The sequence below is a fragment of the Schistocerca piceifrons genome, chromosome 6 (assembly GCF_021461385.2).
Source record: "Schistocerca piceifrons isolate TAMUIC-IGC-003096 chromosome 6, iqSchPice1.1, whole genome shotgun sequence".
Classification (NCBI taxonomy): domain Eukaryota; kingdom Metazoa; phylum Arthropoda; class Insecta; order Orthoptera; family Acrididae; genus Schistocerca; species Schistocerca piceifrons.
In genome coordinates this window covers 237,623,219-237,641,566 of record NC_060143.1, presented here as the reverse complement: position 1 = coordinate 237,641,566, position 18,348 = coordinate 237,623,219, and the positions used below count along the sequence as shown (strand labels likewise).

At 42.0% G+C, this 18,348-nt stretch overlaps 1 protein-coding gene across 1 annotated transcript in view; it reads right to left on the bottom strand.

Annotated features, from left to right (window-relative positions):
• LOC124803249 (ras-responsive element-binding protein 1-like) overlaps nucleotides 1–16,846 on the bottom strand; it is a 30,983-nt gene extending 14,137 nt beyond the window's left edge. The window contains 8 exon segments of the mRNA XM_047264432.1: nucleotides 4,046–4,460; nucleotides 4,681–6,467; nucleotides 6,842–7,192; nucleotides 9,513–9,830; nucleotides 10,724–10,751; nucleotides 14,781–14,820; nucleotides 14,823–15,154; nucleotides 16,803–16,846. Coding sequence (XP_047120388.1) covers nucleotides 4,046–4,460; nucleotides 4,681–6,467; nucleotides 6,842–7,192; nucleotides 9,513–9,830; nucleotides 10,724–10,751; nucleotides 14,781–14,820; nucleotides 14,823–15,154; nucleotides 16,803–16,846 — 3,315 coding nt within the window.
• Between the last annotated feature and the right edge of the window lie 1,502 nt (nucleotides 16,847–18,348).

Sequence of the window (18,348 nt, the reverse complement as noted above, 5' to 3'; positions counted from 1 at the left end):
AAAATCATGTAATAATAATGGGGTGGAGTGGGGTGGAAATAACATTTTAGGCTGTAACCTTAATTGCGCAACTGAGGGTCACACCTGGTACATTGCTGAAATGCTCCTGTCACTACTGACAAGGACATGTCACTCTGAGTGGCATGATAAGCACAGATGATGCATTCTGTGGAGCAAGGTAGTGCAGAGCTTGGAAAGTCACTCAGGGAAGAGAATGTTCACACATGGATGTGATGGATGTCAAACTCAGTTACATTGTACATGGCATAGTTTGCACCTGTATGCTCCTATTAAGAGGTTACTTGCATGGCTAACTTTCAGAATATCCAGTATGACTAAAGCAGTACCCATATTATCCCACAAATATTTTTAAGTGCAAATTTATCTGAAAGACAGAGCTGCAGAATAAATATGCCTACAGTTGAAACAGTGAAATGAAATACTGCAGCTTGGACAAAGCCATGGATATTAAATAGAATGCCTTTAGTATCCTCCATCAAAACATTAGAAACCTCATCAATAAGAAGTATGACATTAGCATATCCATACAGAAAAATGAAAGGATAGATGGAGGTATTTTCAGGAACAGGTTACTTGCTTAAATTTAGGTGATATACATATGAATTTGCATTAGGCAGTACAGTGATAGTTTATTGTGAATACATTATATAGATTAAGTTTCTGTGATTTCCTTATGTTTTGTTAATGTACGCCTTGAATCATTCCATATCCCAGAAGATTCTCCTCCTCCTTAGAGGGGCTGAAAGTCCATGTCTCAGCGGTGTTAAGTTAGAACTGATTACTACACACTGGGTGTAAAGTTTTCTTTCATTTGCATCATGTGTTTCATTCTGAAAATTTTATTTGCTTTCCCAAAAGCACTTCAGACTTTTTTTTACCTTCTGATTATCTCCTTTCATTCCACTGTTTTCAGCTGCTCCAAATACAAGAATTAGTCAGCTATTCTATGAACTCATTGTGCAATTCTCTTCTTGGTGTATTTTATTATACATTACTTCAGCCTTATTGTCAGGCTTAATTTCCAACTTGCTCTATTAAATTTGTCTAATGAATGAATATCACTAAATTACTTTTTGAAGTTTATCTGCACTAAAGGCAAACAGCAGTGCCATGAGCACAGTGAAGGTGGTTTTGACATTTACATGACCACACAATTTTTTAAGTACAACATTTATTTGGATGCAGCAAGAATGATTGTGCATTTGCAATGAACAATGCAACCCACACTGCAACTAATAGAAATCTTGAAACTTCCTAGCAGATTAAAACTGTGTGCCGGACCAAGACTCGAACTTGGGACCTTTGCCTTTCGCGGGCAAGTGCTCTACCATCTGAGCTACCCAAGCAGGACTCATGCCATCTCCTCACAGCTTTACTTCTGCCAGTACTTCGTCTCCTATATATCTTCACTCCTTCATTTCAAATTATCAGATGATTTGCAGGAGTGCCCAGTTATTTTCTTTCAGACATATTTGGATTGCTACTTTCTTGAATCATGTCTGATCAAAGCTTGTAAAAGACATGTCCATCATAAAACAGAACCTCTTTCTGAATCTTGGGAAATTAATTGGTGTGAGAAGATGAAAATCACAGTTGATTTTCATTATTAGCAACAAACGCAATTAAGGCATGTCGAAGTACTGTAAACAGAGTGTAAAAACTCCAGGTCTTTGAAGAGCAACTTCAATATTTTGCACATAATCTGAAAGTGATGTTAGTGTAGTGTAAGCTGTATATGAAGACTTGTAGATAGTGTGGATATCAGCTGAAGCACAACTGCAAGAGAAGTTCACAGCAGAGAAATAAACAACGCCACACCAAAATGTGTTAGATAAACATAAATATATATTTATCTAGATGATATCAGTAGGTTCATATGCATTAGGGTATGGCTGATGAGAAAGGTTCATATTTTCTTTTACATTGTGCATCTGGAGAAAATACTCATAATTAACTATTGGTTGGAGAGATATGTACATTCAGTGTGAGATCTGGTGGAATTAAAAATGTAATGTAAGGTATGTGCAAACTTCTGTGGATCACGTTGCCACTGACAGAGATCCATTAAGGGAAAATCCTTTTTAAAAAAACTGCAAATAAATGCCAAATTTTATACATCTCTAAGCAATTGTTTGTAAATTGGAGAACTGAAGGCAAACTTGGGATTACAGTAATTGTCATTTCAGAAATGGATGAAAAAAGAATTTTACACTGCTGTGGGACATAGTTGATTCAGCTTTAACACTATGCAAGTGTCGTATCAAAATGGTTCCAATGGCTATGAGCACTATGGGACTTAACATCTGAGATCATCAGTCCCCTAGAACTTAACACTACTTAAACCTAACTAACCTAAGGTATCACACACATCCATACCCGAGGCAGGATTCGAACCTGCGACCATATCGGTAGCGCAGTTCCAGACTGAAGCGCCTAGAACTGCTTGGCCACAATGGCTGGCAAGCGTCGTATCAAACAGTGAGATTACTGTGAAGTATTGAAAAACTCAAGTCACCCATCTACACTGAAGCACCAAACAAACTGGTATAGGCATGCATATTCAAATACAGAAATACGGAAACAGGCAGAACACAGCACTGTTGTCGGAAATGCCTATGTAAGACGACAAATGTCTGGCGCAGTTGTTAGATCGGTTACTGCTGCTACAATGGCAGGTTATCAAGATGTGTTGTAGTTGGCACACGAATGATGGGACACAGCATTTCTGAGGCAGCGATGAAGTGGGGATTTACCCATACAGCCATTTCGTGAGTGTACTGGGAATATCAGGAATCCAGTAAAACATCCAATCTCAGACATCACTGTGGCCAGAAAAAGATCATGCAAGAGTGTGATCAATGATGACAGAAAAGAATCATTCAGCGTGACAGGAGTGCAACCCTCCTGCAAGTTGCTGCAGATTAAGTGCTGGGCCTTCAACAAGTGTCAGCATGTGAACCATTCAACAAAACATCATTGATACGGGCTTTCGGAGCTGAAGGTCCACTTGTGCACCCTTGATGACTGCACAACACAAAGCTACTTTACACATCACCTGGGCCCATCAACACTGATACTGGACCGCTGATGACTGGAAACATATTTCTCCAAGTTGGACAAGTCTCATTTCAAACTGTCTCGAGGGGATGGATGTGTACAGGTATGGAGACAACCACATGAATCCACGGACTCTGCATGTCAGTAGGGGAATGTTCAAACTGGTGGAGGCTCTGTAATGGTGTGGGGCATGGGCAGTTGGAGTGATGTGGGACCCATGATATGTCTAGATACAACTCTGACAGGTGAAACGTTCGCAAGCATCCTGTCTGATCACCTGCATCAATTCATGTCCACTGTGCATCCCGACAGACTCGGGCAATTCCAGGGCTATGTGACACCCCACACATTCAGAATTGCTACAGAGTGGCTCCAGGAACACTCTTCTAAGTTTAAACACTTATGCATATCTGGGATGCCTTGCAACATGTTGTTCAGAAGAGATCTCCAACCCCCTTGTACTCTTTCGGATTTATGGACAGCCCTGCAGGATTCATGGCATCAGTCCCCTCCAGCACTACTTCAGATATTAGTGGAGCCCACGCCATATCGTGTTGCGGCACTTCTGCGTGCTTGCGGGGGGTCTACACAATATTAGACAGGTACACCAGTTTCTTTGGCTCTTCAGTGTATCATACGCTGTTTTGGTAGTTATTTGAAAATTTTAAGTAGTTAATATTTTAATGTAAAGCAATTATTAATGTTTCAAGTAGAATGTGGAACCAGCTAATAGTGCAGTGATGTAATTACTTAATCCTATGCATGGTTTTGATTGAACACATACAGCTGAATACTCTAAATTTGTGTAATGCAGAAAAAGTAGTGAGAAGGAACTGAGACAGTGAAATGGCTACTAAATTATAAAATAAATACTTGTAGATACAGTGCATTATAGTTCTACAGATATATTTATTCACATTATTGCAACTGAAGCAACGTATAACAGATCTTAGATACGAGCTCTCACCTCTGTAACTGGTCGTGGAATAGTGAGAAGATGAGGCACATCTTGCATATCAGTGCACGTAACATTCGGAGGTGGTTGTGGCCTCCTTCCTGGTCCTCCCACTGTTCGTTGTCGCTGACTCCATAATTGAGGGTGTTGCTGCTTTATATGTCGCTCCATATTTGAACGGAGTGTAAATCGTGCTGAACAGTGTTCACATGCAAATGGCCTCTCAGTGCGGTACCTTCTTTGCTTTTGCTTTGGCATCAGAACACCATTCTTGATCACCATTTTTACAGAGGATGATGGTACAGCAGGTAGGTCCCGGGATATAGTAACTGGTTTTGGTGGCATGTGATGTATTATATCTGCCTTTTCAGCCACGGGGACAGGAACATTGGTGTCAATTTCCTGCTTCAACTTCATACTGGAATTCCTGGCAAAAAGAATATGAAGTCTGTGTTAGTCTATGTCACTTCTGTTGTAGTGTTTATAGTTAATTGGATTATTACAAAGTACAAAATATGATATAATTTGGGTTCTGGTACAGCATTGTTCCCCATAGTTAAAAATTTGATAATAATACTTAAAGTATCTCAAAGTGTCACTAATCAGAAGTTTATTTAGTTAAGCAAACATTCTGTACTCTAGTTTACCTGCTACTGAAATCATTTGAAGAATCTTGGAAAGTTTGTGGGTGTCTATTAATCTGTTCATTTCCAGGCACTGCACTTAATACTTTTCCACCACAAGTGAGCCGTATTTCACGAATTAATTCCTTTTGCAGCAAACGTTCCTTCATTTCTTCCACTTCCTGCAAATTTGATGTGGGAGGAAAGATTGGTCTAGAAGGTGAGGGCATCAAAAAATAAGGGAAAATAGATGATATGTATGGTGAACCAAACTGTGGAAAGTATCTGGTTGCAGGAACATCTGTATTGGGTGACTGTGGAGGATTCTGGTTAAGATGAGGTGGGAGATTTGAAGCATGATTGCTGACTGTGTTCAAAATATGCTGTGCCAAAATGGAGCCAGGGCTATTGCTCATTACTAAGGGGACTTGATTTTCAGCTTTGACCTGTGTTCCAAAGAGAGATTTTCGGATTTTGTCAGTGTAGTGACTAGATGATACAGGAGTAGCAGACTTTTTGGATAAATCCTGAGGCTTTTCAGCATCTTCATCATCATCATCTGCTGAAGGAAATGGTGAATGACATGGGGGAGGTGATGGTGAGGGTTCCTTCTTCTTCTTCTTGCGCAAGTCCAAGGCATCCATACTGAGATCCAATGGCGAATTTACATCTCTACCATATGGTGTTGCACCACACGTGACAGCTGAGGTACATATAGGTCTTTGGCTTTGACTGACTAAACTGGAAAACTGGTTTGTGAAAGTGACTAGTGTTTCTTTGTCTTGAATATTTTGCTGAACATCTTCAGGCTCTATCTCTGCCTCTGGTTCATGTTCATGTTCATTTTCCTCTTTCTTCACAGTCACAGACATTAGACTCTCCTCTGATACCTGTGGTAGTGTGTTACAAGAAATGGTTGGGTCCTCTATCTTGTCTGGTTTATCTATTAGTAATGGTGTTTTTACACTGTCATTGTTTGTAATATCAGTAGTAGCAGTGGGTCGTAATCTTTCCTGCAATGACATGGGAATGTCTAGTTTCGCTTCCTCAGTGGTCTCTTTGGTGATATCAGGTCTGGAATGTGACAATGCTGTACTCAGAAGATGTCCAGTGCCATATTCTTCTGATGAGCCAGATGCAAATACAAGACTCCTCTTTACATCTAATTTTGTTGTTATCTTCCCCTGCAGCTCTGGATCATTTGTAGGATCCTCAGAGGGATGATAAATAATAGATTTTTTCACATCATCACGAGACAGTTTGGAATGGCGATTTCTCAGATGCCTCTCACAATTGGCCTTCGTTGTGAAAGCATAGTTGCATAGAGCACATTCATATGGGCGGTCTCCATTGTGAGATCGCATATGCCGCAGAAGAATGGTGCGATCAGAGTGGGTGAACGGACACACATTGCAGCATCCTGCTGACAAATGTGCTCTGCTGTGACCTTTGAGTGCTCGTAAATTTGGAAAAACTGCATCACACAGTCGACACGGGAATTCCCCACGCAACTTCATGCGTCGAAACTCTGCAGCAAATAGATCTTGTTGTTCCTCTTCTTTGACAGCTGAATCTGGAGGTGTGAGATCACCACTGGCACTATGGCATGATGAAGGAGGAGGAGGAGGAGATGGGGATTTGGAGAGCTCTGGCAATATCCCACCAACTGATGTTACAGAGATCATGCTCTGAATATCTGCCAAATCTCTAGTACCCATTTGTGGTGACTGATCACAGTTTGAAAAGTCAGAAGGTTGCTCCAAACTGTCTTCCTTGAACTGAGGTCCTGGTGAAGGTGTTTCATAAGGCACCTGGAAAAAGTTGATTAAATATATTACTGAAAATGTGAACCATAATCTCTTTGTGGCATCAGTACTACTACTACTATTATTACTACTACTACTGCTACCACCACCACTACTACCAAAAAAACAACCAGTGCCTTCAAGACTGATACTGTTTGCTACCTACCCTACAGCAATATTTCACTGGGAAACCAAATAAGAAAATCCACTCTGACATTCTGAGGGCACTTTTAAATCATGAAACTACTGTAGTTATTTATCACGTTAGACATTTACTCAAAAAAAAAAAAAAAAAAAAAAAATCTCTCTCTCTCACACACACACACACACACACACACACACAAAAACAAACAAAGTGTATTAACTGTCTTTATTTTTACCTGAGATGATACTTTATTACGGAGATCAAGGCATGAAAAGAAATCATGCCTCTTCTTTTCTTCAGGTGTTTCATCTTCTGATTCTGATGGAGAGACTTGCCGCCTTCCTGAGTGACAACTGAGATCAGTAGGACCATCACTTTCAGCACTATCTGAAGAAGTCGTCGCTGCCAAACCACAGCCAGCATGTATATGAATCTTAAGAGCACTATCGCAGGGGAAGGATCGGTGACAGTGGAGGCACTGGAATCTTGGACATGTTGCTTTCGATGGCCGGTGCAGGGATTGTTCACACACAGCACGGGCAATATGTGGAAATTTTGAGCTGGAGAAGTCAACAAAAGTGAGGTCCTGCAAAAATGACAAAAATTTAACTTGTGAATTACAAACATTAAATATTTTTAAAAAATATAAAAATTCAGTGTAGCAGATTCTTTGTCTGCAACAAATAACCATTTACATTCAAGATCCAGATCTTATTGAAAATGAATTTTGTGGCAGTAAGTGACTTACTATCAACAAAAAATGGTTCCTGTTTCACTTGGGATGAAAAATGTGAGGGGACCAAGTTTAAGTGATGTAAATTGCAGTACACCCAGTATGGTCAAAACCATATACAGTATGATTAAAAAAAAGTTTACAAACTGACGGGGCACCTAAGGCAAACAACAATGATCAGTTATCACATAGGAACTGAGGGTCACAAATGCCATCCTGGACTACTAAATGGCATTGCAGTTATTTAGTCACATGCCCTCTACAGGAGATGCTCAAAGTTTTGTCCAGCTGCATCGAGACACTCGTGGCATTGATGCTGCATTCAATAAAGCACCCTCTCAAAGATACCTGGTGTATCTATAATCCACCCTGCTGGTGTTTCTCTAAGCCATCCTGCTGCCATAACAATCCGGTCCTACAGTGATGTAACAGATGTTTCATACTCAAGGCCCTTCACATACCCCCACAGGAAAAAGTCAATTTGGGACAGATCAGGTGACTGTGGTAGCCATGCAGCTGGCCCACTGTGACCAATCTATCAGCCAGGAAAGGTTGCCTGCAGATATGCCCTCATTTGTTTGCCAAAATGCGCAGGGTATCCATCATGCTGAAATCAAATGTGGCTTTGAACAGGCTTCGGAACATCATTCAACATGCCTGGCAAAACCTTGCACATGAATATGAGATACATGCAAGCATGAAGTTGGTTCAGTAGCCCAATTAAACAGTCTCTAATGATGCCAGCCCACACATTAAGCGTAAATTTGCATGTGAGGCATGCTTACATATAGCATGTGAGTTCACATCCACCCACGTACACAGATTGTGAATGTTCATCACACCCTCAAGTGAGAATGTAGCCTCACTGGTGAAGAGGGCACTTGCTGCGAAGCTTCGGTCTGCAGCGGATTCGTGCAGAAAGCACCAGGCAAATCCCATGCACTTGTTGTAGTCTCCCGTTTGCAATGCCTTGACATTTTGGAAATGAAATGGATGCAATTATCGTGTACAATGCACCAGATGTGGAGGAGAGGGGGGGGGGGGGGGTTGAGACATCAGTGGTGTGGGATATTTTGCACAATATAATTGCACAGCTTCTCGCCCATTCCAGTTGACCGCACAATAAATGAAATGCATCTCAGCCATTTCGCGGTACATGTAGCTAGCCATGACAGTCACAACCCTTCCACACCATGAATGGCAACTCTACCCATGTTTGTATAGCGACGCCCCTCGTGACAACATCCTCTCATGACTGTAGTGTCCTCCTATGCCATTTGTGACCTCCAGTTCCTATGTGATTAGTGGTCCTTGTTGTATGCCCGATGTGCCATGTTAGACTGTAAACTACCCCCCCCCCCCCTTCATCTTTTATATTGAATGTAGGCTCTCCCAGCATATATTGTAGGTGAATAGCTCTCAGGTTTCCAGCCAGGTGGTGGACTTAAAATGGCACAGTGTCAACACTGCCACTGGTCTGTAAACCTGAGAACTTTTCCCCAACCATGTATGTTACTAATGTGCTATTTAATTATAAAATCTCAAAGTCTCTGAAACTGCTCATGTACCATTGCACTGGAATATAGATCCATTAAAACATTATGTCTATATAGTGGACTAACAAGAACACAAGATTTTCTAAATAAATTGTGCTAGTTTCCAAGAGTGATATTCAGAAGACCTGCAGAATACTTCCTAGAGCAGTTAGCAAATTCATATATTTCATCAGCGTGCTGAAGGAGAGATGGTAAAGTATAACTATAGCTATTAGTAAACAAGACTTTGTTACATTACACTATATATAGTGTAACAGAAAAATAATTAATTTTATAATTTCTCTCTTTTCATGTCTTGTGCTATACTGAGAATTAACACCAGGATTAAGATCATCAAAATCTATGTTATTTAGGAAATGAAGATGAGTTGTGAAGAAAAGGAAAGAGAAAAAAGAAAACACAGACCTGGTCATACCTGCTTATACGTTACGTTTAAGGAATTTAGTGCTTAGAAAACTCATTTTTAAATAATTTATCAGTTTTATGACCAGCAAAAGGGCACTTTCTGAAGATCTGCAATGACCAACACAGCACCAGAGAAACAGGAAGGAGTATTTAGTTATTGGATAACCAATTTTAAAAATCATGCATAGATGATGTGTTATACTGTGACTTACCTGAAATCCGACAACTGTGTCATGAGCAGCATATCTGTGCATATCGAGGTCACGACTATTGCGGAAAGCAGCTCCACAAATATCACAGCGTATTTTGTTGTCCTGCAGCTGATTCAACTTGTAGAATGGTGTATCAGTACCTGGATGCATCTTATTGATGTGTAATTCAAGTGAGGCAACAGAAGGAAATTCATGTCTCTCACACACTGGGCACTGTAATTTGCCATCACCACTTAAATCTTCGGGCGAGCCTGTGCCCACGGAACCACGTAACCGTTGCCTGATGGAAGTTTCACAGGTATCTCCATCCTCCTCCACCTGCCACAAGATGAGAGCTCAGGTCAGAGTGTCACATGCTGCACTCTGTAAATTTGCTTTGTATTTCGATAATACAGGAAGACAGAGATATTTATAGTATACTACAATAACAGAACAATTAATACTTATTGGGCTATGAAAAATACAACTAAATTTGGCAGAAAAAACAGCAAATCATTTGTTACAGTATTTTTTGAAATAATGGGATCCTGAATTGCCATCTACAATTTACCAGAGTCAGTTACAAATCACAAATATGGTTGAACTGGTTAGCTTATGCAGCTAAATTATTAGTACATTGATTTTTTGTTCTCTCTGCTCAGTTTTAATGGGCACTCATATAGATTCGACAGCAGCACTTTTAAATGGGCCTCACTAGCTGTAACTTGACAGACTAAATAAAGCATAGAGAATTAACATCAAGACAACAATATCAAAATGATAGATTGCTACTCTTTTTGTTGTGCCTGTTTGCAACTCAACATCTCCACTATATGATGAATACCAATCTATCCTTTTCACAATACTGTCATCATTCTATCCTTGATTTTCCATTGTTAGAATTAACATCAAGATAGCCAGCACCACATCCAAACCACAGTCTTACAAAACATAATGCACCATTGTCATTTATCCGCTGTGTTCTGTAATACATAACTATTGGGAACTGCTAAAGTTGATTTTTTTGAGTGCGGTGAAATGATCTTAATTCATATTTGTTTTGTAATAGTCACTAGTTACGGCATTACCTGAAGCTCTAATCCATATCTTGTATGGGTTTGAGTTACTTATTTGTTATATTTAGGAACCGAAAATGTCTCACAGTGTTATCACCTATACATAACTTTGAATTCAGTGAAAGACCCAAATTTCACAATTCAAAGATGACTCACCAGGATGATGATACCACCAATAATCAGTCTGAAATAGTGATGATGGATTATGTAATAACATTGTGATGAAATAATGACGATATTATTGTAGTGTGGTAAAACTCTGCTGATTTTATTACAAGCCAAACAAATGCATTATCTGCAATGTTAAAAACTACAAGAAGACTAAAATGGCTGGGCAGCATTCTTACTTCCAGGAAATGAAATTCCAGTACCACCAATAGACACATTTACAAGTGAAAAAAACTATTTCTAGCTTCCAGAACTGTTAGTTTCTTCCTCACGGAGGAAAGAGAGATATATTTTGGAAAGAGAGGCTCATCACTCAGACCCCCAGGTTTACACAGATCCACGCACATCCCCATAGCCCCAAAACTTAGCTTCCTTTGGAGGATTACACAGTCTCTTTGGTAGACCTGTTGCACCTTCTAAGTGTTCTGCCAATGAATCGCAGTCTTTGGTTTGCTCTACCCACAATATTATCTATGTGATTGTTCCAATTTAGGTTATTTGTAATGGTAATCCCTAAGTATTTACTTTAACTTACAGTCCTCAGATTTGTGTGACTTATCGCTTAATCAAAATTTAGCTGATTTCTTTTAGTACTCATGCGAATAACTTTGCACTTTTCTTTATTCAGGGTCAATTGTCACTTTTCGCACCATACAGATAACTTATCTAAATCATTTTGCAAGTCGTTTTGATCATCTGATGACTTTACAAGACGGTAAATGACAGCATCATCTGCAAACAATCTAAGACGGCTACTCAGACTGTCTCCTATGTCTTTAATATAGATCAGGAACGATAGAGGGCCTATAACACTTCCTTTGAGAACGCCGGATATTACTTCTGTTTTACTGGATGACTTTCCGTCTATTACTACGAACTGTGACCTTTCTGACAGGAAATCACGAATCCAGACGCACAACTGAGGCGATACTCCGTAGGCACGCAATGTGGTTAGAAGACGCTTGTGAGGAACGGTGTCTAAAGCCTTTTGGAAATCTAAAAATATGGAATCAATTTGACATCTCCTGTCGATAGCACTTATTGCTTCATGAGTATAAAGAGCTAGTTGCGTTTCACAATAACGATATTTTCTGAATCTGTGCTGACAATATGTCAATAAATCGTTTTCTTCGAGGTACTTCACAATGTTCGAATACAGTGTATGTTCTAAAACCCTACTGCAAATCGAAGTTAGTGATGTAGGTCTGTAATTCAGCGGATTACTCCTACTTCCCTTTTTGGGTATTGGTGTGACTTGAGCAATTTTCCAGTCTTTCTCTGAGCGAGTTGTATATAATTGCTAAATATGGAGCTATTTTATCAGCATACACTGAGAGGAACCTGACTGGGATACAATCTGGACCGGAGGCCTCCCCTTTATTAAGTGATTTAAGCTGCTTCGTTACACCGAGGATATCTACTTCGATGTTTCTTATCTTGGCAGTTGTTCTTGATTGGAATTCAGGAATATTTACTTCGTCTTCGTTGGTGACGGAGTTTCGAAAAACCGTGTTTAATAACTCTGCTTTAGTGGCAATGTCATCAGTGACTTCACCGTTGTTATCGCCGGAGTGGCTGTGCGGTTCTAGGCGCTACAGTCTGGAGCCGAGCGACCGCTCCGGTTGCAGTTTCGAATCCTGCCTCGGGCATTGATGTGTGTGATGTCCTTAGGTTAGTTAGGTTTAATTAGTTCTAAGTCCTAGGCGACTGATGACCTCATAAGTTAAGTCGCATAGTGCTCAGAGTCATTTGAATAATTTTGTTACACCGAGGTGATCTACTTCTATCTTTTCACACAAATCACGTGACCACGAATGACAGCTCCGTCAATGCACTGCCCTTTTATACATCGTGCATACCTGCCAACTCTCCCGATTTAGGCGGGAGACTCCCGATTTTCCACTTTTCCTCCCGCCTCCCGATTATTCCAGTATTTCTCCCGATTTTTACTAGTTATCGTCGTGCATACCTGCCAACTCTCCCGATTTAGGCGGGAGACTCCCGATTTTCCACTTTTCCTCCCGCCTCCCGATTATTCCAGTATTTCTCCCGATTTTTACTAGTTATCGTCAAACTTACGATATTTGTTTTGAAAACCCGCCAGTTCAGTTTTTTTTCCTCCAGGTGCAGGAATTCGTTGCGTATTAGTCGACCTTAAAAGATACATATCGAAGATTATAGAAATCAGGACGTCGCGCGCGATTTATATATCGATAGTTATATTTCCTCTTTCCCGCGCATTTTGTCGAAGATGTAACCGTGTCCCGTAGTGCACATGTAGTAATCTCGGTAGTGCACAGTGTTCTGTTTGGACGTGTGTTGATGCATATTGCCGTAGTGTTTTGATTCGGGGCTTTGTTTTTAAACATGGCCAAAAAATATAACTCCGTCTTCTTAAAACAATTTTCGGAACTGTTTTCGTGGATTATCGAGTCGAGGAAAGGCCCGTTGTTCGCTTTTTGTACCGTTAGCCGATGTGATATTTGTGTATCACATAGTGGAAGAAGTGATGTTTCCAAACATGCGGAAACAAAAAAGCACAGAGACAATTTGAAGTGCGTCAATAACAATAAAAAACTGGAATTCAGCGACAAAAGTGAAAGTGATGGAGTGATAAATGCTGAATTTTATTTACGTCTTTTATTTTAGAACATAATTTGCCGATTAATTGCGCCGACCATGCTAGTCACCTGTTCCGGAAAATGTTCCCGGACAGCAGCATAGCGAAAAAATACTGCTGTGGAAGGACAAACACTTAGGCAGGGGTAAAATACAGGGAGCGAAAGGCCAGTTACAATTTGTACAGAAATCAGATGGCAGTTATAAGAGTCGAGGGCCATGAAAGGGAAGCAGCGGTTGGGAAGGGAGTGAGACAGGGTTGTAGCCTGTCCCCGATATTATTCAATCTGTATACTGAGCAAGCAGTAAAGGAAACAAAAGAAAAATTCGGAGTAGGTATTAAAATCCATGGAGAAGAAATAAAAACTTTGAGGTTCGCCGATGACATTGTAATTCTGTCAGAGACAGCAAAGGACTTGGAAGAGCAGTTGAACAGAATGGGCAGTGTCTTGAAAGGAGGATATAAGATGAACATCAACAAAAGCAAAACGAGGATAGTGGAATGTAGTCGAATTGAATAGGGTGGTGCTGCCGGAATTAGTTTACGAAATGAGACGCTTAAAGTAGTAAATGAGTTTTGCTATTTGGGGAGCAAAATAACTGATGATGCTCGAAGTAGAGAGGATATAATATGTAGACTGGCAATGGCAAGGAAAGCGTTTCTGAAGAAGAGAAATTTATTAACATCGAGTGTAGATTTAAGTGTCCGGAAGTCGTTTCTGAAAGTGTTTGTATGGAGTGTAGCCATGTATGGAAGTGAAACATGGACGATAAATAGTTTATACAGGAAGAGAATATAAGATTTCGAAATGTGGTGCTACAGAAGAATGCTGAAGATTAGATGGATAGATCACGTAACTAATGAGGAGGTATGAATAGAATTGGGGAGAAGAGAAATTTGTGGCACAACTTGACAAGAAGAAGGGATCGGTTGGTAGGACATGTTCTGAGGCATCAAGGGATCACAAATTTAGCATTGGAGGGCAGCGTGGAGGGTAAAAATCGTAGAGGGAGACCAAGAGATGAATACACTAAGCAGATTCAGAAGGATGTAGGTTGCAGTAAGTAGTGGGAGATGAAGAAGCTTGCAAAGGATAGAGTAGCATGGAGAGCTGCATCAAACCAATCCCAGTACTGAAGACGACAACAACAACATAGATGTATACAAAAATAAGCCACAGCCTTTTGATCTTTCATATCTCCTGATTTCTCCTTACTTTTAAAACTGAATCTCCTGATTTTTGAAGGTTGGCAATTATGATCGTGTAAAACGATACAACTGCCATCTGTGTATGTAAATATCCCGTGACTTTTGTCCCCTGAGTGTAAAGCCGTCAGCTTCCTACCGAGCTGAAACCTACCTTGCGTTTGTTGCACACAGTCGGAGAAGGGGGCGACGAGCCTCTGGTACTCCCCGCGCGGCTACTGCCGCCGCTACTGCTGCTGCTGCTGCTGCTGCCGCAGGACTCGCGGCGGCGCTTCGAAGCGGGCGAGGCTTCCGGGGCCGCATCGTGCGTGCGGAGGTGGCGGTGCATGTTGCCGTTGGTGGTGAAGGCGACGCCGCACACGCGGCACTGGAAGGGCCGCTCGCGGGAGTGCACGAGCGCGTGGCGGTCGCGCGAAGACGCCGAGCTGAGGGCCTTCCCGCAGACGCCGCAGGGGAAGGGCGCGCCCGTGCCGCCGCGGTGCTGCTCAGAGCGCAGGTGCAGAGTCAGCGCGTGCTGCGACGGCAGCGTCGCAGAGCACGCGGGGCAGCCAAATGCGCCCGCGCCGGCTCCCGTGCACTCGTCGCCGTCGTTGCTAGAAACACAGCCGCTCGGGGTAAGCTCTCATCCCAGACGTAGATTTCAACAGCTACCAGGTGTACCGGTACGAAATGAGCGTTTCTTTGTGAAAATGAAACACTAATTTTGAATTCAAAAGTAAAAATATTTTATTCAAAGTACTGACCATTGCTTTCTATAAATTTTGACCACCTTTCTGGCAATTTGTGGACACCAGGCCAATTTCGTCTTTTGAAGCAGACTAATCAGAAACCCAATTTTCGACTTCTTCGTAGGAATCGAAGTGTTCCTCAGGCAATGCGCGTCCCATTGATGAAAACAAATGGTTGTCGGAAGGGGCCAAGTCTGGTGAATACGGCGGGTGGGGTAGCAGCTCCCAGCCAGTTTTGCTTTGCGTGCAGGTGCATTGTCGTGTAAAAAACTTACTTTGCCATGTCTTCTGGCCCATTCTGGTCTTTTTTCGATCAATGCATAATTCAAATTGATCATTTGTTGTCTGTAGCGATTAGTATTCACAGTTTCACCGGGTTTTGGAAGCTCATGATACACCACACATTTCTGATCCCACCAAACACAGAGAATTGTCTTCTTGCCGAATCGATCTGGTTTTCCAGTCGACGTTGATGGTTGTCCCGGATTAACCCATGATTGTTCCCGTTTAGGATACTTAAAATAAATCTATTTTTCATCGCCAGTAAAATGGTTCAAATGGCTCTGAGCACTATGGGACTTAACATCTATGGTCATCAGTCCCCTAGAACTTAGAACTACTTAAACCTAACTAACCTAAAGACAGCACACAACACCCAGTCATCACGAGGCAGAGAAAATCCCTGACCCCGACGGGAATCGAACCCGAGAACCCGGGCGTGGGAAGCGAGAACGCTACCGCACGACCACGAGCTGCGGACTCATCGCCAGTAACAATTCCATGCAAAATTGATTTTCTTTCATGTCTTTGAAGCGAAATTTGACAAATGGTTTTTCGGCCTTTCATTCAATTCATGTGGCACCCATTTTCCACACTTTTGGATCTTTCCCATAGCTTTCAAACGGTCAGAAATTGTTTGTTGTGCAACATTTAGCATTCCTGCCATTTGCTTCTAACTCAAAGTATCATCTTCATCCAATATTGCTTGCAATTCGGCGTCTTCGAACTTTTTTTGTGGTCTTCCACGTTCTTCATTTCTTACATCAAAATCATTATTTTTGGACCGTTGAAACCATCTTTTGCATGTTGCTTCTGATAGAGCATGATCACCATATGCCTCGAAAAGCATTCGATGCGACTCTGTAGCACTTTTTTTTTCCAAACGAAAACAAAAAATTAATGATTTCCGCAAATCATCACTTTCTAATACAAAATTCGACATTGTTAACACGATGAAAACATATGATGTTTGTTCCATGACTTGATGTATACTAAATATCTTTGACAGATGCCATACCAACCAAACAAAAAAAATTAAGGCTCGTTCACAACAAATGTTCCCTAACGACACATTTGTATCTCAACGCTCATTTCATAACGGTACACCTGGTAATATTGCTTTACTGGGCACGATCCACGCGTATGTGGCATGCCCAGGGGCGGATCCAGGATCTCTGTCAGGGGGGATCCGCCCCTGGGCGTGCCATTGCGATCTTTGAACTTAGGCAGTTACCTACAGTTGAGGGAAGCTACAGCTCGATGTTGAGCCCAAAGCATGGTGATTTACTGGCTAGTAATATGTAATTAGAACAGTGGTCATCAAAACTGGTTGCTCAAGAGCCAATACTGACACAGTGGACGGCACTTCGGGCCCCATATGTACCAATCTCATAAATTGGTAACCTACTTAATATGTTAATGAGTCCCCAACAGCAACAGAAAGGACGCGGTAAGTTGGCCACTGGCCCCTAATATAGCAGTCGTGAAAAGTCACCACCATTCGGAACACTTCATGATGAATTACACTACTGGCCATAAAAATTGCTACACCACGAAGATGACGTGCTCCAGACGCGAAATTTAGCCGACAGGAAGAAGATGCTGTGATATGCAAATGATTAGCTTTTCAGAGCATTCACACAAGGTTGGCGCCGGTGGCAACACCCACAACGTGCTGACATGAGGAAAGTTTCCAACCGATTTCTCATACACAAACAGCAGTTGACCGGCGTGGCCTGGTGAAACGATGTTGTGATGCCTCGAGGAGAAATGCATACCATCACGTTTCCGACTTTGATAAACGTCGGATTGTAGCCTATCGCGATTGCGGTTTATCGTATCGCGACGTTGCTGTTCGCGTTGGTCGAGATCCAATAACTGTTAGCAGAATATGGAATCGGTGGGTTCAGGAGGGTAATACGGAACGCCGTGCTGGATCCCAACGGTCTCGTATCGCTAGCATCGGGATGACAGGCATCTTATCCGATGGCTCTAACGGATCGTGCAGCGACGTCTCGATCCCTGAGACAACAGATGGGGATGTTTGCAAGACAACAACCATCTGCACGAACAGTTCGACGACGTTTTCAGCAGCATGGACTATCAGCTCGGAGACGATGGCTGCAGTTACCCTTGTCGCTGCATCACAGACAGGAGCGCCTGCGATGGTGTACTCAACGACGAACTTGGGTGCACGAATGCCAAAACGTCATTTTTTCGGATGAATCCAGATTCTGTTTACAGCATCATAATGGTTGCATCTGTGTTTGGCGACATCGCGGTGAACGCACACTGGAAGCGTGTATTTGTCATCGCCATACTGGTGTATCACCCGGCGTGATGGTATGGGGTGCCACTGGTTAAACGTCTCGGTCACCTCTTGTTCGCACTGACGGCACTTTGAACAGTGGACATTACATTTCAGATGTGTTACGACCCGTGGCTCTACCCTTCATTCGATCCCTGCAAAACCCTACCGCATGTTGCAGGTCCTGTACGGGACTTCTGGATACAGAAAATGTTCGACTGCTGCCCTGGCCAGCACATTCTCTAGAACTCTCACCAACTGAAAACGTCTGGTCAATGGTGGGCGAGCAACTGGCTGTTAACAATACGCCAGTCACTACTCTTGATGAACTGTGGTATCGTGTCGAAGCTGCATGGGCAGCTGTACCTGTACACGCCATCCAAGCTCTGTTTGTCTCAATGCCGAGGCGTATCAAGGCCGTTATTACGGCCAGAGGTGGTTGTTCTGGGTACTGATTTCTCAGGATCTATGC